This window comes from Syngnathus typhle, linkage group LG10, assembly GCF_033458585.1.
Source record: "Syngnathus typhle isolate RoL2023-S1 ecotype Sweden linkage group LG10, RoL_Styp_1.0, whole genome shotgun sequence".
NCBI classification, from domain to species: Eukaryota; Metazoa; Chordata; class Actinopteri; order Syngnathiformes; family Syngnathidae; genus Syngnathus; species Syngnathus typhle.
In genome coordinates this window covers 4,924,187-4,947,271 of record NC_083747.1, presented here as the reverse complement: position 1 = coordinate 4,947,271, position 23,085 = coordinate 4,924,187, and the positions used below count along the sequence as shown (strand labels likewise).

At 40.7% G+C, this 23,085-nt stretch overlaps 5 protein-coding genes across 8 annotated transcripts; 1 reads left to right on the top strand and 4 right to left on the bottom strand.

Annotated features, from left to right (window-relative positions):
* Positions 1-2: 2 nt before the first annotated feature.
* hsc70 (heat shock cognate 70) lies at positions 3-3,850 on the bottom strand. The gene is made up of 9 exons (XM_061288748.1): positions 3,692-3,850; positions 2,571-2,776; positions 2,278-2,483; positions 2,056-2,208; positions 1,426-1,981; positions 1,155-1,357; positions 881-1,079; positions 571-803; positions 3-482 (listed from the first exon to the last, which is right to left on the bottom strand). The coding sequence occupies exons 2-9, from the start codon at positions 2,773-2,775 to the stop codon at positions 303-305; spliced, it is 1,935 nt and encodes a 644-aa protein (XP_061144732.1). The 5' UTR covers position 2,776; positions 3,692-3,850; the 3' UTR covers positions 3-302.
* Positions 3,851-4,398: 548 nt separating this feature from the next.
* si:dkey-238d18.4 (TBC1 domain family member 15) lies at positions 4,399-8,378 on the bottom strand. Of its 2 annotated transcripts, none has more exons than XM_061288824.1 (10): positions 8,000-8,378; positions 6,680-6,865; positions 6,491-6,609; positions 6,310-6,413; positions 6,013-6,080; positions 5,794-5,940; positions 5,638-5,728; positions 5,373-5,521; positions 5,073-5,211; positions 4,399-4,865 (listed from the first exon to the last, which is right to left on the bottom strand). In XM_061288824.1, exons 1-10 carry the CDS (start codon positions 8,190-8,192, stop codon positions 4,697-4,699), a joined length of 1,365 nt encoding a protein of 454 aa, XP_061144808.1. In that variant the 5' UTR covers positions 8,193-8,378; the 3' UTR covers positions 4,399-4,696. The 2 variants fall into 2 exon arrangements, with proteins under 2 accessions (XP_061144808.1, XP_061144809.1); XM_061288825.1 differs by having other exon boundaries at positions 6,310-6,383.
* A 684-nt stretch (positions 8,379-9,062) lies between these two features.
* Positions 9,063-10,878, top strand: LOC133160818 (sialoadhesin-like). Of its 2 annotated transcripts, XM_061288887.1 has the most exons (9): positions 9,064-9,284; positions 9,352-9,420; positions 9,512-9,723; positions 9,807-9,833; positions 9,909-9,950; positions 10,019-10,130; positions 10,443-10,517; positions 10,585-10,666; positions 10,736-10,878. In XM_061288887.1, exons 2-9 carry the CDS (start codon positions 9,359-9,361, stop codon positions 10,808-10,810), a joined length of 687 nt encoding a protein of 228 aa, XP_061144871.1. In that variant the 5' UTR covers positions 9,064-9,284; positions 9,352-9,358; the 3' UTR covers positions 10,811-10,878. The 2 variants fall into 2 exon arrangements, with proteins under 2 accessions (XP_061144870.1, XP_061144871.1); XM_061288886.1 differs by having other exon boundaries at positions 9,063-9,284; positions 9,352-9,723.
* Positions 10,879-11,182: 304 nt separating this feature from the next.
* LOC133160759 (myelin-associated glycoprotein-like) lies at positions 11,183-15,477 on the bottom strand. Of its 2 annotated transcripts, none has more exons than XM_061288773.1 (9): positions 15,346-15,477; positions 14,872-15,234; positions 14,068-14,355; positions 13,466-13,717; positions 12,065-12,334; positions 11,898-11,988; positions 11,648-11,737; positions 11,482-11,551; positions 11,183-11,412 (listed from the first exon to the last, which is right to left on the bottom strand). In XM_061288773.1, the coding sequence occupies exons 1-9, from the start codon at positions 15,467-15,469 to the stop codon at positions 11,368-11,370; spliced, it is 1,593 nt and encodes a 530-aa protein (XP_061144757.1). In that variant the 5' UTR covers positions 15,470-15,477; the 3' UTR covers positions 11,183-11,367. The 2 variants fall into 2 exon arrangements, with proteins under 2 accessions (XP_061144757.1, XP_061144758.1); XM_061288774.1 differs by having other exon boundaries at positions 15,306-15,463.
* Positions 15,478-18,828: 3,351 nt separating this feature from the next.
* On the bottom strand, positions 18,829-22,956 carry smg9 (SMG9 nonsense mediated mRNA decay factor). Its single transcript, XM_061288783.1, has 13 exons — positions 22,502-22,956; positions 22,346-22,420; positions 21,962-22,187; positions 21,785-21,882; positions 21,593-21,705; positions 21,052-21,163; positions 20,886-20,981; positions 20,711-20,796; positions 20,201-20,307; positions 20,023-20,130; positions 19,792-19,917; positions 19,581-19,728; positions 18,829-19,451 (listed from the first exon to the last, which is right to left on the bottom strand). The coding sequence occupies exons 1-13, from the start codon at positions 22,646-22,648 to the stop codon at positions 19,373-19,375; spliced, it is 1,521 nt and encodes a 506-aa protein (XP_061144767.1). The 5' UTR covers positions 22,649-22,956; the 3' UTR covers positions 18,829-19,372.
* Positions 22,957-23,085: the final 129 nt, after the last annotated feature.

The window sequence follows — 23,085 nt, the reverse complement described above, 5'->3', positions numbered from 1 at the left end:
CATTGCCATCTCAATCTTTATTTAAGTAGTATTAATTAAGACAGGAAATATTTGTTGACTTGTTTTATGTCAATCGAAATTTAGACAACATTTTAGCTTGGATTTACCTGATACGTGAATTTTAGCTTAAAAATATGCCGTATACTCGGAAAGCATTCCTTTTTTTTTTTTGATAAAAAGAAAAAAAATGCACAATTTGAAAGTATTAATTTCTTTTGACTTTTTTTTAATTTGGTGAGTATTCAGAGCCTTAAGACTATAATGTAAGGATATGAAAATTCAGGACTTCAAAAGCAGGTTGTTTAGTCAACCTCCTCAATAGTTGGGCCAGAGGAGCTTCCTTCAGCTCCACCAGGGAAGCCACCAGGCATCCCACCAGGCATTCCTCCTGGCATACCTCCTTGGTAAAGCTTGGACATGATGGGGTTGCAAACTTTCTCTAGTTCCTTCTGCTGGTGCTCATACTCATCTTTCTCTGCCGTCTAAAGAACAAAAGACAAAGTGAGAGAAAACATTCAGTAGCTTGTTTGTAAGGGAAGAGCAATACAGACTTTTCTGATTCATCTTTACCTGGTTCCTGTCCAGCCAGGAAATGACCTCGTTGCACTTGTCAATAATGGCCTTTTTGTCGTCTGGGCTGATCTTGTCCTGGAGCTTCTCATCTTCCACGGTGTTCTTCAAGTTGAAGGCCAGAGACTCGAGGGCGTTCTTTGCTGTGACTTTTTCCCTCTGGGCCTCGTCTTCACTCTTGAACTGCTCGGCCTCCTGCACCATTCGTTCGATGTCTTCCTTGCTCAGTCGCCCTACGGCGACACGAAACCTCGATAAGTTTGACACATGGTGTACTTTTAGGTCTCAGGCTAAGGAGGAGGCAAGGCACCTTTGTCATTGGTGATGGTGATCTTGTTCTCTTTTCCGGTGCTTTTGTCAACGGCAGACACATTAAGAATGCCATTGGCATCGATGTCAAAGGTCACCTCAATCTGGGGGACCCCCCTGGGAGCAGGCGGAATACCTGTAAGCTCGAACTTGCCCAAGATATTATTATCCTTGGTCATGGCTCGCTCTCCTTCAAAAACCTAAAATAAAATGCCGATTGTTAATTTGGTGATATCCCAGTAGAGCGGTAAACTTGAACATGGGGATGGTGCTACCTGAATGAGCACGCCAGGTTGGTTGTCAGAATAAGTGGTAAAGGTCTGTGTTTGCTTTGTGGGAATGGTGGTGTTCCTTTTGATAAGCACAGTCATTACTCCTCCAGCGGTCTCAATTCCCAGCGACAGGGGGGTGACATCCAGCAGGAGCAGATCCTGTACGTTCTCAGACTTATCACCGGCCAAGATGGCGGCCTGCACAGCTGGAGAGAGTTTGCATATTCAACACGTTTCAAAAAAATTCAAGTATATTCACAGTAGAGGTGTTTACCAGCTCCATAGGCCACCGCTTCATCGGGGTTAATGCTCTTATTGAGTTCCCGGCCGTTGAAGAGGTCCTGCAGAAGCTTTTGGATCTTGGGGATACGAGTGGAGCCACCCACCAGGACAATGTCGTGGATCTGGGACTTGTCCATCTTTGCGTCCCTGAGGGCCTTCTCCACGGGCTCTAGGGTTCCACGGAACAGGTCTGCATTGAGTTCCTCAAAACGGGCTCTGGTGATGGAAGTGTAGAAGTCGGTTCCTTCGTAGAGCGAGTCGATCTCAATGCTGGCCTGGGTGCTGCTGGAGAGGGTACGCTTGGCACGCTCGCAAGCGGTGCGTAGGCGACGCACGGCACGTTTGTTGGTGTTGATTTCCTTTTTGAACTTGCGTTTGAACTCGCCGATGAAATGATTCACCATTCTATTGTCAAAGTCTTCACCGCCCAAGTGAGTGTCACCCGCGGTGGACTTGACCTCAAAGATGCCATCCTCAATGGTAAGAATGGACACATCAAAAGTGCCTCCTCCAAGGTCAAAGATGAGAACATTGCGCTCACTTCCAACCTGAAATATAAATTGACCATCAAAATTGGCTGAACTGGGTGTTTGGATTTGTGTGGATTTACTGGGATGTTTACCTTTTTGTCCAAGCCATAGGCAATGGCTGCCGCAGTGGGTTCATTGATAATACGAAGCACATTAAGCCCTGAAATGGCTCCAGCGTCTTTGGTGGCTTGACGCTGGGAGTCATTGAAGTAGGCAGGAACGGTGATGACTGCATTGGTCACAGACTAGAAGAAAAAAACAAATCTTAGAAAGATTGGTATTATAAAGCCGTCTTCCGGTAAATGTGTTCCTACCTTGCCAAGATAGGCTTCAGAGATTTCCTTCATCTTGGTAAGGACCATCGAGGAAATCTCCTCGGGGTAGAAAGTCTTGACCTCACCCTTGTACTCAACTTCCACCTTGGGTTTGCTTGACTCATTCACAACCTTGAAGGGCCAGTGCTTCATATCAGCCTGGACCACGGTGTCGTCAAACTTACGACCGATCAAACGCTTCGCATCTGCAGACAAACCGAGTGAAGACACCAATCAATTCTTCTCAATTGACTCAAGAGAATGTTAAATCAATACCACGGGGTGGTCTTTACCAAACACCGTGTTAGATGGATTCATGGCCACTTGGTTCTTGGCCGCATCTCCAATCAGTCTCTCGGTGTCTGTAAAGGCCACATAACTGGGCGTGGTCCTGTTTCCTTGGTCATTGGCAATGATTTCCACTTTGCCATGTTGGAAGATGCCCACACAGGAATATGTGGTGCCAAGGTCAATTCCTACTGCTGGTCCTTTAGACATCCTGAATAAAGCAAAGCAAGATGCAGATAAGTATTTCTAGTTCTGAATATGAATTTTGCTTTTGTGGATTGTGCTAGCTTTTCGTTGACGCCGATTTATGACCCATTTTGGGATTAGTCAGTTGATATTAACTTTCCCTTCCCTGCCAGCCTTTATACTTGCCACTCCTTCATAACACTATCAGATGATACTATCACTGATCCCAGAGCAGTGGTCGTTGGATGTGTGCATGTGTGTGTTTTACAACGGCTGCTTCTAAATGGCTTGCTGTTACTAAATTAAGATCTACATAGAAATGAATGAATGGTCTGGGTTAAAAAAAATAAAAATCCAACATTGATGGCAAAGATCATTTACATGGTTCAAGTAGAAGGCCATAAAATGCACATTTTAAGCTGAATTTATTAAAATATTTAATGTTATTATATTCTGTACATGCTCGCTTTATGGGCCATGCTTTTAGCAACTTAATGAAGCTGACAATATTTTTTTATTTGCAAAATTTGTTCCCAGAACTTGTTTGCCCTAAGAGTGTAATCTATTAAATGTTCACTTGTTATCCTGTTGTGTAACACCAAAAAAAAAAAAAAAGGCCGACACTGCCTAATTGCTTTTCCATTCACAAATGTCCATATGTATCATCACAAAAATAATTAATTATGAACTATTGTATTCGACACAACAATCTTAGAGCTGATTGAGTGGACTGACCTACATAGACCTAAACTGCCTATTATTGATTATTTTCCAGCCAGCAGTCAAGTCCATGCAAGCATGATGGAAGTTTATAAAAGAAAAACAACCCAAAAAAACCAAAACAGCTTTCACACGTGGCATTTAAGCTTTTCAATGCAGCAATGAAGCGAGACAAACTATGAAGCCAGGCTGGATGCAGCACAGCTACAAATGGTGTTACCTTGTTGTTTCAGCTGTTCAATTTTAACTGAGATTATTTTGTGCTAGCGACCGTTGACTTCCTCTCCAGCGCTCCTTTCCGCGACCCGGCAGGCACACTAAGAGTGCATGTGCTCACCCAGTGTATATAGAGCTCTATGCCGGGGGAGCCCTATGGGGTGTCAGGTGACTTCCCACAGAAAGTTCTAGAACCTTCTGACTTGCCTAAATGGTCTAGCACAAAACTATTGGGACAGCTGACCTTTTGCTGCTATGACAGCTTCTATTTCGGGAAGACTTTCTCCACGATTCTCTGGTCTTACAATATCTGTTCTAGTTCTTTCTAAATGTTCTTGAACTCATGCTGGAACGCAAAATGACTTTCATCAAACTGTTCCCACACATTTAGAATTCAGAAATGGTTTGAAAAGATTAATTAAGATTGCAACGGAGATTGCTCTTGCCTACTGTACTGTATTTCTCGGAATATGAGTATTAATTATATATTATTTATATTTATATAATTAAGTAAAATATTTTGTTAGATATAAGGAAATTTTGCTTCTTTTTTTAAAATATCAATAACATTTTTTTTTTCAAAATTAACAAACTGATTGCTACCTAATTATTTAATTGTTGAACGTGTACGTAAGCATGTTTTTGATGAAAAACTAAGAACTGGTGTTAATTTTACATTGTTAATTTACAAACAAAAAAAATGCAACTACATTGTTTCAGTCTTTTATTCATACTTGTATTAAAAAGAGCAAAGACAACAAAATTATTTGGGATGTGAACATTAACAAAGGTTGACTTTTTTTTTCTTTCACTCACTGCCCAATCCTTCAGTCACTGTCCAAAACGTGGATATACACACTTGTTACATAAATCATTTTAAATATAACCAGAGTATGTTACTACCACCACCTGTTATCTGTCACCTCAGTAGCTAAATATTGCATTAACCCCTTAAACATGTTTTGGAGCCTTGTTCCAAAAAAAGTCACAAGGACTAACTTAGTCAGTCTTATCTTAAAACAAATAAACTGCGAAGCTGATATAAAAAGTCTTCTTCTTTGCTTTTGTGTGCTCGACAGCGGCAGTTCATGCAGTCCCAAGAGCAACGTTTGCAGTAGTTGAAGAAATGTTGCTCCGCTTTCTTCAGTGTGCTGTTCAAGTCCAGTGTTCCCTGAAGACTGCGCGAAGGTCAAAGGGTACATTATATTTCATTACAAAGGACATTTTTGGCCGATAATTAGACCTACAATTTATTAGAAACATATATATGTGGATGGAGTTCTTCATCGCTAAAATCTAAAACCTCTACAATAAACATTTTGTTAACCGTGTCAATCAAAACTAAACCAATTGGCACAATTGGTCTAGTGAGTGTAAATGCAAACCTGGTGGTGAACTGGATCAGCTGGACTTCATCTTGACATTGCAGCAGAGTGTCTCTGTGGTCCAAAAGGATGGCTGCGCAGATGAACAGCTCAAACGTAAAGTCTGTGTTGACGGCCTGCAGCTCTGGATCACACTCATCTACAGACAAGGCAAAAAAAAAAAAAAAAAGGGGAGAGGGAGGGCTGCAACGCTGTGGGAGTGCTCACGGCCGACTTCCTTTCTGGCCAATCAAATATTTCATTAGCTTTATATTCAAGATTCAAGGTACCTATCTATAAAAATAGAGCCCAAGCTCTTACCTGTACAATATTTTTGGGCTACCCTTTCCTGGTAACGGGCTCGGTCTACTTGCTGGGTGATGAGCTCCAGGTGATCACAGCTCAGGATCTCGAACAAGCGTAATGCATCGCTGTATTCAAATTCTCTCTGGAAGCCTAGCAGCAGCCATCTTGTGTGCCCCCCCCCGACATGCACACACACACAAACAAACACTCATAAATAATTCCATATTTGACTGTGGCTCATAATAAGGGTTGCAAGTGAACATATAAATTTAAATATTACCTGTGACAGAAAGTGAAGCTCTCCATGCTGTCTGTGACCAAGTGGACGTGAAGTTGAGGGTCCAATTCCTTTAACAGGGCCGCCTCCAACTCTAAATGACATTTAGTCAATATTTAACTTCTGTTTCCTAACGTGAAACAAACATGTCAACCCCACCTATTTTTCTGTGCAGGCCATCTTCTCGAAAATCCTTGGCGAATTTCTCCATGTAGCATGAAAAACTCCAGAAACTGTCAACCTCGCAGTCCATGACCTCCAGGAATCGGCTGCAGAGGTCGTTCATTCCTTGGGCGTAACTCACCTCTGCATGAGAAAAAGTTGTAATTGGAGGTGAGCCCATGCTAAAGAACATGAAGTAAGTTCTTTATTGATTACCTGGATGGAAAGCAGCATAGGTGATTAGGATGTCTCGCAGCACCAGCAGATTCCCCAAACCTTCACCTCTAAAAACACACAAACAGTTATACAATTCCCAAAGTATAGAAGAATAACTACTTATCCAAGCAAATAAAAAATTCAAAATACAAAAAAAAAAAAAAAAAGTGCTGTTGTAGAGTTAACTCATTCGCTCCCATTGACGGCAATAAACGTCAAATGTCCATTTTAACTGGCCTGGCAGTGAATGAGTTAATCTAACAATTAAAATAAAAAATAAAAAAATCTGATCCATACTGGTAGTAGCTCAGGCCTCTGTTGGTTCTTGGGACGTCTTTGTTAATAATCCGAATGGCTTCCTGAAGTTCTTCCTGGTCAAACGAAACACGCTCAAACAATATCTGAAAAAGAACCAATTTTTATTTTTAAATTTCAAGACTAAAACAACAATCCCATCACTTGTCCTCAGCAAACAAACCTGCGCCTGAAGCTCCAAAAACGTCACCCTGTCTCGAACCTCGTCGTTCAAGTCATCGACCCGTTGCTGAACCAGTGCTTGCCTCTGGTTAAAATATCCAACCGCCGCCACCAGCTCAGCTGTCAATCACATTCGATAGACAATCATAATTACGGTCAAGACTTCCTCTCTTTTTTGGAGGGTGATTACCATCAGTGCCGTTGAGGCGAATCTGTACAGCAGAGGGGAGGAAGTTCTGCCACTTTGTCTTCATAACCTGGTAACGCACAGCCAGCTGCTCCTGAAGCAGAGGGCGCTCTAAAGCAGTCGAGCCGCACGAGTACATCCCGAACAGGAAGCGCCACGCCAGGCCGCGCTCACTCGGAGATACGCCACCTAGAAATGGTATGAAATTTTCCCCGTGGTTAATGCTGAACATGGATTAAGATTTTCGTGGGAATTATAAGGAAAATTAATACTCTTGACATACCCACCTTTAAATAGATTTAAAAAAAAAATATCCCAAAAATTGCACAGGTCACAGGAATCAATGATGTGGGACATAAGGGCAGATGTAGTGAACTTTGCTCTGCTGCTGGAGGATTTGAGACGCTCTGTTACGCAATATTTTGCACTGCTGATCTTTTAATCTTTTTCTTTGAATTCCTACATCCATGTTTCTTATTGTTCCAACACATACAGGAATATATTTTTCTATTCCCTCTTGCCATGATGATGGCTTACTTAAAGTATATTCACCTTACAACGTCAGCTCTAAAATATGAATTTAACTGCAGCCTCGTTTGTTGGCTTCACACACCATCTTTGTTCAAGCCTCGTGATTATTCTTTTTTTTTTTTCCTCAAAGGCTTGCCTTCTTTTCAAATTCCATTTGACTTTCATAACAACGCTTGCTTGAGGGGCTGTTTGACTGTGCACTTGCATGTTTGATGATTTCCTGGACAATGAGGGCAAAGCATCACTTGACTGCCTCGAGCAAAAACCATTTCAACCTCTGTGCATGAGACCATAAGCAACTCTCTGTTTCAGTATCCACAAGGCTTTTTTTTTTTTTTAGCTAGTTTGTTTCTCGACTATTTATTTATCTATTATTAAGGGTCATAGACTTGTTCAAATTCATTCAGCGGCACTAATAAAAATATTACTATTACATTTATTGAAAGTTGTTTTGTTTATTGGAGGTGATGACGTGAAAATTATTACTTTTATTTTAATTAAGACAATTTATGCATGTTATTTTTAGGCCAATTTGGTCCGTTTTGGGGGGGATAACTTTGAAAGTTCTGACTCAATAACTATAATCATTACTATTATTTTAAGTTATTCAGAATCATGGGCATATTAAATTAAAATAGACTAATGGAAGTTACAGCTGTAAATAAATATTTTATGGGATAATTAAATCACTTGCATAATCACTACAAAGTTAAAGGCATGCGTATTGTTTAAATTCTATGAGAATTTTGCAAAACAGCAATGGCTAAATATCATCAAATCAAGCATTGATACCGTTTTTGAAGATGTGCATTCTCAGTCGAGACTCGTCCACCCTCCCCTCGGCGTCCATGACACCGGGCAAGGTGAGCCGTGCGGCGGCAAGATCGGGCGAGCTGACCCCGGCCAGCCTCCTCCGGGAGCGGATGCGCGGCTCCTGGCGTCCGGCTTGGCTGTTCTCCTCCTCCGCTGAAGTCACAAGCTCCATCTGGGTGGTCTTCGCACACTGTCAGCCCACCGCTGAACCGCGCTGGAACGGAACCTGTCATCCATCATCAACTGCAAGTCTCTCGGATTTCATTCTTGATTCTTTTGGGGAACTCTTGTGCAGATTTGCACTTTCTATCACACGCGTCATGAGACTGAAGTTGTACTGATTGAGTCAAGCCTCAAAAGTTCACTTTGGATTTGTCAATACCGCTCTCCACCTAGTGGTGAATAAAGGAAATAGCACATCTCTCTTTCCCTTCTCTTTCTCTCTGTCTCTCTCTATGTGTTCTAGTAGGCTTTTTGTTCATTGAGCTTTTGTGTCTTTTTTTCTTAGTCTTTTTGGTTGTTGATTGATTGGCGTTTGTTGATTAAACACAAAAAGCAGACACTGCAGTTCTTGCATTGATAACTGGAAAAGTGTGGGTGGTGAATCTTTTTCCCAGACAAAGTGAGGATGTTGAAAGAGTGAAACAAGATGGTCTCTCACGATTGACTCATCTGTGATATAAAGCAAATATTTCGGTGTCACTAAGTGACCTCTTTTTTTTTTTCAAGTTATAATCCATCCATTTCAGTTTATTTAAATCGACTAATAATGTAACATTTTCTAAATATTTGTTAGATTAATGAACTCATTCCTACCACAAGCAAGAGTTGAGTGGACATTTCAATTTTTCAAAATTTTTGCTATTTGATTAAAAAAAACTGCAAATTATTTACCCTATATGCTTCCTTGCACAACAGAGGACTATATTAAAATAGATTTTTCATATCACAACACATCAACAGAAACAAACTTGTTGCTTTACACTACTGTAGTGAACATTCACCGACTTCCTTTTTTGTAAATCACTACTGCAAAGCAACAGGAAACACACCCAAAAATTTCACATCACCATCAGGATTCACCAGCAATGAACTCTCCTCTCAAGTTTGAGGTGTTTTCTTGTCTTCGGGTTTTGCTTGTTTAAAAGTTGACACATGTAGTGGACAAGTTTGGAATCGGATTTGGGATCGTCTACCATGGATTATCTGCAACCTTTGATTGAGTTTACGATCATCGTTCTTTTCCTAGCTGCGCATTCAAAAGGTGAGTAGCATCATGGTGTTTATTTTTTTGTTTATTTTATTTTTTTATTCATTTATTTTTCCTCCAGGTGAAACATGGGGTTTGCAAGTCAACCGAAACGTCACTGCGGTGAAAGGCCAAAGTGTGACCATCCCATGTACGTTCAGTTACCCGCCGAATCAGCACACGGGAAACCTACAGCTTTTCTGGAAACTGCCGGAGAAATGCAGATTTAATACCTTCGACAGGGATCGCCACGCATTCATTTATCACCCCAATAGCACATTTGTGGTGGAGAGGTACCAAGGAAAGACCAGGCTGTTAGGAAAGAAAAGCGAAAAGAGTTGCACACTCAGGATTCAAGAGTTAATGGACAGCCGACTGGTTATTTTCTTCAGGATCATTGCCAAGAATGACAACTATAGTTTTTATGAACAAAGTGTCACGATATTTGCATCAGGTAAGCATCATGCCAAAATATTGTTGTCGTTGTTTCAAATGGAAAGTAATGTTGTTGTGTAACTCTTTTGTACCGATGGCCAGATGCTGCACAAGTCTCTCCTAATCCAGGTATGAATCTACTTTAATGTCAACTACTGCCGGAATTAAATCATATCATGATATTAGGTGTCTCTTTTTTCGCAGGAATTCTTTTCCCAACTTCAGCCTTCCCAAACGGTCAACAATGTATGTGAATTCCATTTGAAATCCCAAATTGTTGACATTGTTGATGAAGATGTTTTTATTCTTGACAGCTCCAATGAACAGAGATAAGTGGCGAACCATCTACATCTCCATCTTTGTGCCGCTTGTGGCAGTCGGGATCCTTCTCGCTGCTGGGTTTCTTGTTTGGAAAAAGCACAATAGGTGAGTTTCAATCTTACTAAACATTTTATTATACAGACTCATTCAAAAATGGAATCAATTATGTTCCCCTTAAAACTCTACACACAACATCCCATAATCATCATATGAAAAACTCTTAAATGCCAAAAGCAATCAATTACATTAAATCTGGAGTGTGATGCGATTCAAGAAAATCAAAACAAATCGTGACTGATTTTCCGATCATTATTCCTTGATTAACTAACGGACAAACGATCGCTCGCTCTATCGATCGATTCATCTATTTATTTATCCAATATGTCTGTCTGTCGTTCCGTCACTTGCTTTTCCCAGGTCACAATCGTTTCTGAGGGGGGGCTCTGGACATTATGCAAACTTTAGTAGAGCATCTCCAAACCCGCCGACGAGGTATGTAAAACCACCATTGCATTATTTGTGTGTGTTTTGGTCTCTTTAAATGTGTTCTAATTTCTAGAGAAGAAAATCACAACAAACAAGACAATAAAAATCTTCCAGACGGGAAGGTTGTGGAGGAACCGGTTTATGTTAATGTGCAGGTTAGAATACAGCCACACTGAATTCATTTGAATCCTGACTCGAGTTGACTTTGCCTAATGTCGTTGCAGCAAGCGTCATGTCAGACGGACGCACGAGGAGGGGATCACGACATATATGAAAATGTGTCTTATATGACTAAATAACACAATCGAGTCTTCCTTTTTGGCCATGAAAATGGATAGGTGTAAGATTAATATATGAATCAAGACAATTTTTTTTTTCTGTAAAAAGTGGTAAGTATGACCAATGGAAACGTGGGCGATAACAGTTCAGGGAATGTTCTTCTTTGTCTTGCGCAATCTCAATGGGTTTGTCAACTCACTTCCTGTGTCGTGAGCACTTATGAAACTTCTGCTCTGCGCATTTCAAGAGATTCAAATTGGAAACGGCATCCAGTGGATATGCATGTACTTTTCTTACCACCAGGAAATTTCGAGCAAACTTCCCTCCCACTCTGTTCCAAAACAAAACACTGTGATGACGTCAGGTATGATAAATGTTTGAGATCCCCAAAATAAACGTTGAGACATTTATTTGACAATATATTTTCAGCTCAAATACTCCTTTGCGTGATTGTGCAAGGTGCAACAATTCTAAATTTATTCTCAAATATGACATAAAAAAAACATAAAACTATAAATTTTAAACAGTACTGTGTAGAAACACACAACAACACAAATAGAGAACCTGTAGGTCCTCTTTACACATTGCCGTAAATTGGATCACAGTTTATAGTCCACTCGACCTGTGAGAAAAACAAGTTTCACTCAAAGTCAACATAAAATGAAACAAGTCCCAGGAAATATTCACAAACCTCACTCGTGTTGCCATAGATATGTTCGTCGTGCATGATGCCTTGATCTTGGGTAGCCTTGGTGTTTTTCCTTGGAGGAGGACATGAAGTCAGAAGATGATACATTTTATTGCAGGTGGAAAGTTTCCAATATCAAAAAATCAAATGAGAATAATGAAAATTGAACCTTGCTGCTACGACATTTTTAAGGGCCTCTCCAGGTTTACGGGGATCCTCTGAGCCAGACGGGACTCTTGAGCTATCCCTGCTGGCAGAACTGTTGAGATGTTAAATTTCAGTGAAAACTTAAGGTACTGTATTGGTTCCCCACTCCCCAGTGAAATTATGATTATTATTATTTTTAAACTGCACTTGCTGATTTTGTCCACCAGAGGACGCAATTTTGAAAGTTGCACTGTAGTCTTGCGGTTACTTACCATTTTTTTATCAGCACTACTAAGAGAATCAGAATCACCAGCATCACAACAACTCCAGCTGCAACAATAATATAAAGATACAGCATCTTGCCTATATTAAAACAAAATGGGGTGGAAAAAGTCACAATTTACGTCATCCAAACTGGAAATTCAATCGAGTAAAACACCTTCCATTCTTTGAGCAGGTAAAGGGATGGGGGCGCTGACACTGCCCAGCGTGTTCTTCGCCACGCAGTAGATCAAGTCAGAAGATGGAAGAAATGCTCGCAGAGTGCCGATGGTAAGGGCATCATGCCGGTCTATGTCAGGCCTTGAAAGGATTGTGTCATTCAGGAAGAACTCGACACTGCTTGGGGGTCTGGATTCTGCAATGCACACACACTTTACCATCTCCCCCTCGAAGGAGCAGGATGAGACGCTTTTAATCTCAGGTGGATCTATGAGCAAAACAGAAAGGGGTGGGGTCATATTTTAGCACATTGATTGCCTACTTAAAATGGTTGGCTAATTGATTGATAATATATTTTTATAAAAACTTTCTTTAATTTTAACTTGAAATCTGAGGGAAATCTAGTCTTCCTTGTGCATGTTTTTATTTGCTTTAATTTTTTTCTTCATATGACATTTGGGTTATTTTGTGTGTGCTAAATAAATAAAATAAATTAAAAATAAATTGTGCGGGGCCCATGGTGGTTTCTAGAACATTTGAATGGACATTCATACTCACCCGCCATGTTAATTATTTTTTTTTGAATTATGTTTTTGAACACGTTATTTGCAAATCTGAACACGTTATATGCAAATAGTATTGTATCGTATCAGTGGCCACTGGCTAGTATTTGGGAATTTCAATAAGGCACCTGGGACAACTACGGGGGTCCTCTGTACCCGGAAGTAATTAACGGTGAGCGGGAGTTCTGCCAGTTCCCGACTGAAACGCTGCTGTTGTGCTGCGTTTTAGGTGAGTAACGCTGTTGAAATAATGATATACTGCTGGTAGTTGGAGCTAATTATTCTTTGAGAATATGATACATATGGTTATTGTTGTACAATGTATAATTTTTAACACATTCATCATCACTTCACATGTTGTTTTCACACTAAACCGCATGAGGGTGCTCTAGGCCTGTAGAATAATTGAAACTGCAACTAACGATGAGTCACGTAGAAGAGGAAGCACTGCGTCTTGTACTTCCAGGAGCTGTTCATAAGTAAATTCAATAATTTGAAGTGACGCGGATGGTTCTAGAAATTTGTTAGCATGTGATTTATGCTATAGTCATTTGAATAACTCTTAATATGTTAGGTCAGGCACATTCTCGGTTCCTCGTTTATGTAATGTTAGCATACCGTACCTTTCAGCCTGTTGCTGCCGACTTACTTCTTGGTGTTGGATTTAGTCAAATAAATTTCCCCCAAAAATGCAACATGTACGTCGGTGCGACTTATATACGTCTTTTTCTTCTTTATCATGCATTTTATGGTCGGTACAACTTATACTCCGGAGCTACTTATAGTCCAGAAAATACAGTAATAACCTTTACTGAATGTCAGTCAAATTTACTTACACGTCACATTAAGCTCCACGGGTGATGAATTTTTGTTCCCAATGGCGTTGATAGCCGTGCAGTACAGGCCCCCTGTGTGTCTGGAGATATTTGCTAGGATGAAGACTCTGCCCTTGTACAGCTCGGCACCGTCTTGGTTATGCCACTCGTAGCTGCTGGCGGGAGGGTTGGCATCACAGTTGCACTCAAAACGTGCTGCGTCACCCTCCTTTATATTTGCGGAGTAGTAGACGCCTACATTCACAGGGGCGTCTGAAGAAGAACACACACTGGCAGTGAAATTAAGGAAATCGAGTAAAGTGTGTATGACTACAGTGCTTTTTTTGTGGTGTTTATGGAAAAACTCACCTAATTGCAGACTGGTTGCGTGTAAATGGCAGGATACAACCATTCACACTTGGTTGGGAATTACAAGTAACTCATAACATGGACATGCACAATATGGCACATTTCTATTTTTTCTACCAGGTTATGAAATAGCATGAGAATGTCTCATGAAAACATGAGAGCTTCATATGTGTGCAGTCTTTGGATATACAAACATACATACTGTATGTTCTTGATTCTCTGCTCTTTTTAATCTACCAGCAACTTCTACTTACATTCCACATTTATGATTCTGGATGCCTCCAGTTGTTGCCCTCCGCTGAACATGACACGGCACTGCAAATGTGTGTTGTTATTAGCATCTGGAAGATTTAAGGTCAGCGTGGACGTAGCTTCCCATTGGCCGTCCTTCAAGGGTCGTGTCTGATAAAGTTGACGTCCGAAGTGACTCCAGAGGATGATAGGAGGAGAGGGGGGGCATGAGTGAGTGACAGAACAGGAAGCAATCACGTGTCGGTGAGTCTTGTCTTCCATCACAGTTAATTTGACAGGACTTGGTGTATCTGTGAATACAGAAAAATGTTAGAATGGAACAAAAAAAATTTGGTAGTGTGAGTGTGCACATTTGTTTGGCTTTGTGTGATGTCATGTTTGTATTTTTCTCCCGAGAATGAACTGATCTTTTTCAAGTGTAATAGTATTTTTTATTTTTATATACTCATGCCTAAGTGGAAATAGAAATTCAAATTGTCCATTATCTGTTTTTCAACTAAGTCAAAAATGGAAAAGCATTCCTCATTTTTTTGGGAACAATAAATATTTATTATTATTATTATTATTATTATTATTATTATTATTATTATTATTATTATTATTATTATTATTATTATTATTATTATTTTAATTTATTTATTATTTTTATTTTTTCTTCTATTTCTGTTTTGTTTTGGGAAAACCAAATGACACATGGATTCCAAATTTGACTAAAAAAAGCTAAATTTAGCTAAAGAACTGTAAATATATTTGCAGTATTGCTCATAATTTCAATCTTACACTCAGTTCCACTTCAAATAACTTACGTATCATTTGTATGGAGGCAGTCTTGTCTCGGTACGAGAAATTCTCGACGTCTTTCATTTCAATCCTGAAATGAAAAGGCCCTTTGTCGCTTTCTTGAAGCGGGTCGATCTTCAGCGAACAGTTCTTCTGTCTGACGTCTCCCACCAACTCGGTTCGACCTTGATACAGGTTATTTATCTTTGACTCCTCGGGGTGATAGATGGGGTAATTTCCTGGATCCAACCAAATCCCAGTAAACTCCTTAATGGCCTCGTGTAGATTGGGATAGTCAAATGAGCAGGGAATCACCACACAAGATCCAAGAAGTCCTTTCACTGAAGATGGCATCTCAATGGTCCAGGATGATGCCTTAACACATGTGACTGCAACAGAATGGAACATGTAAATCCTCTCTATCAAGGGCAAATATTGAAATCAAGAGTCGAAGCCCTACCTTTAGAGAAAAAGAAGAGAAATAATAGAAAAGTATTTACAGTATTCATTGTGTCCTCTTGCGATGTGACTAGCAAAAAAAATCTGGGATGTTTCTAGGCGGTGGCACAACAAGTACAACCTCCCCCAGTGTGACAGGATGACTATATTATGCCAGCAACACATCCAACCACATGCAAAAGAAAAAAAAAAAAAACCCTTTCGTTTTACTCAACTTTTTATTTTGTCATTTAATGAAGAAGAAAAAGTCATAGGTTAGTTATAGTAGCCAAAATCCTCCAAATTGTTCTTGGTTTACAAGACTAACTTAAAGTAAGATACACCTCATTGTCATCACTTGTGTTTTATTCATTGTGATTAGATTACCTCCCCAAATTAAAAAACAAAAATCTTCTTTTTTAAATACTTGAGTAAACACCGCAAGCATCGTTTCCACCTCTGCAAACGGAACCTTTCTGTTTTTGCTGCCTTGACTTCCCTATTTGTATTTTTATTCTTGCTTTGTGGACAGTATTAATCATTTCATAAAACCACCATCATTCTTAGTTAAGCTTCTTTCGTTTCAGTATTTTCACAAGGGGAATTACTGCATGTTCTCTTCTTGTGTGGATATTTCCCCCGGTTCACCTACTTCCTCTCACAATCCCCCCCAAAAATTAATCGAAGACCAAATTATCCATTGGTGTATTTTCTTTCCCCTATAGGCGCCCTGCGATTAATTTGCCATCAATCCAGCATGTAAGTGCTACAAAATTTGATTTTGTCTTTTTATCCTGCCAACAATAATGAACAAAACAAGTTTGAAGATTAAAATTAAAATTCATTCATCTGAATTTGCGTCATATATAAATAATAAAACATAAGCATTATAAGTTATATAGTGTTATGTGCAGCCCAATGCATGAAAATTATAGAACAAAAAAACCAACAACAGCCAAAGGCAAAACAATAGAAACATGATAGTTACCAGAATATATTTTCAAATAAAATGAATCCTCAACAAGCAGTACCGGAAGTCAGAGGTGCGATCATGACAGGATTTCCTCTTCTCACACGATGAACAAACAAACGCGAAGGCCTTTCTGCTTCAAAGCAAGTGCTGCAGCAACAACTTATCATAACAATAAAGTCAAACCACAACAATTCTTTTAGGCCTCATTTCCCAGCAAAACTCATCGGTGGTCTCGCGGATTGGAGCAAATCACGGATCTCCAACAAAAGCACGGTTCAGCATTCCGTTCCCATTTGGATGACCAACGTCTTGCTCCCGCAGAGTTAGGTGGACGTAATGAACACTCTCCGTCAAATGGAGTTTGTTCACAGAGCGACTTTGCTTTCGTTTGACGCTCCAGAGATCTTCTTCACATTTGGTCAAGAAATCCTCCAGTTTGACTGTGTCCTCCTTGGGCCGTCCCCAAGATAATCTCCTTGAATTTGGGGTGATGAAACTGTAGGATGCCAGGTTACCCATCACAGGAAAAGTTGTAGCTTTGGAAAAAAAAGATTAAACTAACACCTATTAGGACAAACATCAGCACATTCGACAGCTGCATGTTAAACCAAGTCGGATTACCAGATGAGGTCCTTCGTCTTGATGTTTCGACGCTGAACGTGAAGTTGCTTCCCTTCCCATTTTTAAAGTCTGCTATTAATAGATCGAGGGTGGCTAGGATTTATCACAGCAGTAACAATACAGCTTGATCACTGCTTGATTGATGACTCTGCATAGTCAATTTTAATCTCCAACACAGTCAATCAATCAGTCACTCCAACAGGAACACACAATCACTTTTAAAGAGGAAATGTCCGATTTGCTTTGTATGCAAAAACTGGTGGTCATTTGCAGTTCAGCCACAAAGTAATTCATCCATTTTAGTGTATCTCTCCATATGTGTGGTTTGGCAGGTTTATTCATGGGAAAGACTGTTGAGTTATTTCAAAAGTGTTAAAATTGTCTAAGATGTCCTCTTATATGATGCATCAAGTCCCCTAATGTTATGTTGAGGACACTAAAATGTTCCTAGGATAGGGTAGACATTTAATTTTTTTATGAAGCGGAAATGTAAAAAGGGCTTTCTTATTTGAGTCCACAAGGGGGCGCAAATTCCACATTGAAATGCCATTGATGCCTTGTATTACACAATGGGAAACAATTTCCCCGAGCTTTTTATTAATTGATTTTTTGTGACTCTCATATTGTTCAATTACCTCATGTTTGAAAAAATAATTGTTCCTCTACATAAAGAATGGCTGAGTTGTAAAAAGATTGCCAACAATTTAAGGCCATGTAATCAAAGACAGCATTGGTGCTACCAAAATCAGGAATCCAGCTCTTGGTCTGTTGCTGTTGTTACAGTAGTCACCCTCACAGCAGCTGATTTGAGTCCCGATGAAATCTTGCAGTTGTTCCGTACTGGTGCACATTTGCTTGGAGGTGCAGCCCTTCATAGTTACTTTCTGGCCCTTCAAGTCCACTGAAAAACAAAGTCTTGTGGGCATCAAGGACTCATATTTTGGGGAGTTATGTAGGACCGTTACCTATCGTTGAGATGCAGTGGTGCTCATTGCCTTGACATTCCACAGTGCCATTGCATTGTAGGCCATTGCAAGTGAAGCATTTTCTACCATTGGGTCTGCTCTTGCTGTAGTCTGGAAGAGAAAATCATCTTGCCTAATTTCAATCCACAAATCCTGGCACCAAGGCAAAAAAGCTTCAGGAAGCAATAGCAAAATGTGTTACCCGGTGCAGGGAGGCTGTTACACAGGTCGGTAGTGCAACACTGGTTGTTGAGAACAGTCCTGGTGAAACCAAAATTGACCGAGGCTTGTGCACAGTCTTCTGCGACGCTGCAGCTTTTCCCATTGATGTCTGCAATAACCGACTCGCCTACAAAAATGTTAAAAAATGTCACGCGGCCAAGAGAAACGATACAGAATGAAGAGAATATACATTTGGAATTAAATTATTACAATTTGATATTACCAAATATAAATTCAGATTTTAGAACTCCTGATAGTGTTTAGGCCGACTGCATAACACACATAACATGCGCAGTACCTGAATACACGATTATTTTGAGTGCACTACAATGAGTCGCCAGTGGAGGGCACTCTTCTGTTGTGTCGATGCAGGTAGGTGAGCTTCCTGCAGCGCACTGATAACACTTCAGTGTCGAGGCTTTGGAAAGAAATTAAATTATGACTTTAGTTTCTGTCATAAATGGATTATTGATGATCTTAAACACACACAAGAACGCAAAAACTTGCCTTGAGGAAGGAGTAAAATCCCGAGCAGCAGCAGGTGATGCATTGTGTGATAGCAAGTGACTTTTTATTAGATCCTCCCTTCTTTATGTAGTCTACTTCTAGAAGGAGTGTCTTATCCTTCGACCGCTCCCATCATTTCCTCTTCTTTTGGTAAAAAAACAAAATTGATGCACACGCATCGTCACGCAATTGTTTATTTTTTACTTCCACTCGGAGCTGGTCGTGTTGCAAGCAGAGAAAACAAAAGTAATCAAATGTTCCAGGCCGTTTTAGAGCCACAATGTTTTCTTTAATGCCATTATCACGTCACAACGATGTTGATGTTGAAGAGCAAGACTACAATTTCAGCATCCGGCCTTGTGCTCAGTGGAAATGTCAATCTTGAATATCCTGTATGCCAATGAGAAGAGAACGCGTCTCAAATTTTAATCTGAAGAGTATTGTAGTTATTGACAAAAGTGAAATTTTATTTCAACATTACATGAATGAAAGACTTTTTTTTTTTATATTATGAGAAAAGCTTTGGCTTTTCAACCACAAAAGTGCAGTCACAGGGTTCAATAACGGACGTTTCATCATGCGTAGACATGTCCGTCCTGCTTTTCTTTCCCACCCATGTGGTGCAGGGCGTAACTCCCACCGCTGCGCTGCACTTAATTTCCCAGAGAAAAAAGATACAGGCCAGGTAGTCTGACAGGGCGTTCCAAACGGTTCACGTTCCCATGTGATGTCCTCCTTAGCCTGCGGAAACTTTTCCAAGCCATGTCGCTGGGGGCCTTCTAGAAAAGCATTACGGTGCTTTTAGCCCAGCAAGCGGCTGTATTCGGAGAGGGCGGAGGATTTTTTGACACCATCCCAGATTCGAGCCGCGTAGTGAAACCTGTAAAAATTGGATTGTAAGGGAAAAACATGCATTTTCTGCTAAATAAAAAATAAATAAATGGTCGAGTGATTTAAAATATGAAATGATCACATTTTCTACAAGACGTGCAGCAGCTTGTTTACACACCAGTTCTTTTCAGTGAGGATGGTGTGTGACAGTTGACAGCGGGGCATGGCCAATATTTGGCTGCGCAGTTTGGAGATCATGGTGGAGAAGGAAGGGTGTCCCTTGTAACCCGGGAGCAAGGAGAAGAGGGGATACGTCAGAGTGGACCCTAAACAAAACACAATTGAGAGTTAAAGACATGAAAGCTGAGCCATTTTCATTTTTGCCTCACCTGATTTTGTGAGATTATCCTCGCCGTCCATGTCCTGCATGGGCAGGAGGAACATGTTGACTTCGGGCGTCATATAGTTCTGACCCAGGCCAGGGAAAATATTGCAGTCCAGCATGGACAGTGAACCTTAAAAAAATATTCCATGAGATTTGCAGTAATTCTGGCATATATTTTTCTCTTTCGCTTCATGTTGACAGGACACCGTAATATGAAACGTGACGAAGAACATACCTTTGTATTTGAGGTGAGAATGGGCCATTAATTTGTCCACCACCATATGCATGTCCTTCAGATTTCTCGGACAGAAGTCCTCACGCCTGCTCTTGTTCTGGAGGAACACTAGAAGCGGGACGGGGAAGCTTTTTGAATTTGAAAAAGGTAGCTGGACGAGTGAGTAAACAAGTCCCACCTATATGCGGATAGTACTCTGCGCCGTCCTCACCGCCAGACGAGCCCGTGCTGTCATGGTTTGCAGATGGCGTGGAAGGTTTCAACATTTCGGCCGTTTGGAGAAACCTGAAAACCCAAAAATAACCACTTCTAGATTTTGATTTTCAATAGCGGTGGAAAATCTGCCGAGCACGAAATTGCAAACGGAATCTTCTGAAATACTCAAAATAATTCCCCATCATGGGAAACCTTAGTGGATAATTGCATAGCCAAGAAAGTAAATAATAAGACCCATCTGATGTTGTACACTAAGTTCTCAACAAGCCCGGAATTGTCCTCACGTCTTCCTTTAGACCAACTGCGAGAACAACATAACTGAGCTTATGAAAGGAGCAGAAGACAAATATCCTGTCACAGTACAAGAAGAAATGCCCAACATTCCAGGCGGGAGGGTTGGATGTCTCTTTGTGTCACTATGCATGTTTTTTTTTTTATACACAGAGCGGTATCGGATAAACAAGTACCCCACCTGTAGAGGTTTAAATCGGTGAACCAGTCTTGAACCACAATGACCACATGGCACACTGTAAACAGGAAGGAGGCAATCTGAAGAGACTGTAACAAAGGAAGTTGTCATGTTAATTCAGAATTGCCTCATTGTCTTCAGGTACGGATTATCTTTTTAACAATGGCTGGTCGCTAACCTGCATCTCCACATATGTGTAAGGCTGATTGTATTCCGGGGGCAACTTGCGATCGTTGTTGATGAGGTGGTCCAGAATAGCGGGGCTGAGAACTGGCTGAAGGAACAAAACAAAAGAGGAAAAATAGAACTTGTCACGCTCCAAAGTTTATGACTTTGATTCCCACCTGAGTGTCCAAGAAGATGATCCTCTCCTGGGTGATGAAGAAGTCAATTCCTGTGCTCTGGTTTCCCCCTCGCTCCTTCATCTCTTGAGTTTGGGCTCGGAATACGTAACCCCTGTGAACAGCAACAACTAGGTTCAAAAACACACTTTTTTTTTTTTTTAAACTTAAAAATACATTTCCAACATCCCTTCTCTGTTGTTCCCCTCTCATACGCTTTATACAAATAAATTGAAGGCTGTAGCGTGAGAAAATGTTTAATCCAATGGTGATAAGATGAGGGCATTGTGCCAATTGGGCAATTGGAAACCTTGTGGCACTAATCTCACCTTGGAAACTAGAACTTGTCTGGCTGGGTTCTTTTGTTTACATTTTGAAAAACCCACGCCCATGCACAGATGGACGTTTCAAATGTTTTCTGAATGTCCTGAGTCCAAAAAAAGACATAAAAAGAGCCGAATGTATTTACTATAAACTGTAAATACGCAAACACGGGAATTTTATCAACCAAACAAGATGACATCCATTTTGTGGTCTTATTGACCTTTGGTCTTCTTCAGGGGCGTTGGCTGATAGCAGAGACATGACAGTGGATTTTCCTGTTCCCTGCAGCCCAATGACTCCAACCACCAACATATCAGTTTGGTCCCGCAGGTACTGCATAACAAAAGGCAGCATATAAATTCTTGACGCTTAGGCATGAAAAGAAAAGTAGTCTATGCAGTGATGATTTCACCTCCATGGCACTGTCACACCAGTTCATCTGCTCATCCACCAGCTTGATGCTGTGCTTCATCTTCTCTGGTGGGATGAGTTTAGATTGGCCAACCAAAGCTGCAATCAGATCAGTTTAGGTTGAATTCATTTGTGAATTTTTGGTGCGATTGTCAGAGTGAACTGGTCGATAACTTACGGTCCACAGCGCTGCTTGCAGATGCACTCATTCCTCGGTTTTGAATCTGGTAGACGGGCTGGGTGGGTCTTTGGCCTTCCCTCTCCACTTTAGAGGGACCGGAAGGCTGGGTTGTTGCTTCTGGAGGAGTTGGCGGCTTCACTGTGTCATCCCGAGCCTTCATGAGCATGATTGGCTTATCAAGGACTGGAGCTCCGCTCACAGCCGTAGTTTGTAATGGCTTGGCCTACAGCAATACACAAAGACCATGTTGGATTTTGGACTAGTAAATTTTGCATAAGGATAAGTTACTGCAGCACTTATTATTTTACAATCAGGGCATCACTGATACTATAGAATAATGTATTTGTGATAAAGAGGTTCATTTAGGAATAGGTAGAATACCCTCTCCCCAGGGGGCTTCGCTAGGATGATGGGGGTCTTCTGAATTAAAGGAGCTGGGGATTCTTCACTTCCGTCCTGGAATAACAAAAAGACAAATCACATGTTACAGCAGTGAAGGTGAAAGCCAGAATAATCGACGTGACTGTTAAGAGTTACCCTTCGTTCTCGTGGTTGGTAATCGCGATCCCGACTGGGACCGGACAGGTTCTGACATGCAGGTCCAATGTCCCGATCACCACGACGTCGTCTTCTCCTCCGTCCTGGTCCATACATACCAGGTTGACTGTGGCCCGATTCTGACATGTTTGCCACACACTTAATGGTAATCACTTATAACATTGACAGTTGTCGTAATATCCTATTTTCCTCAGGGCTAGCTAGCGCCACCTGATTTAGCCTGGAAGAGAGATCAAGACATTCTGCTCGCCTAAAATGCGATCACAATATTTAAAAAAATCGTTGCTCCTAATACATTGAAGTTGAAGGGGAGATATTCTGTAAAACAAAACAAAAAATACGCGCCAGTCAATAAACACAAACTACGCTAACGTGCTATGGGTGAGTTTGAGATTAAACCAATGTTAACCGTTGGGAACGAAAGTGTCCCTGATTACCTTTCACAAAGAATCTCCGCCCGCTTGGTACGCTCTAGTTTAACACATCAAACGCACATGTGTCTAATAAATGTTGATGTTAAGAAACATATTAGAACATCGATAGTTCCGAAACATATTAACAAT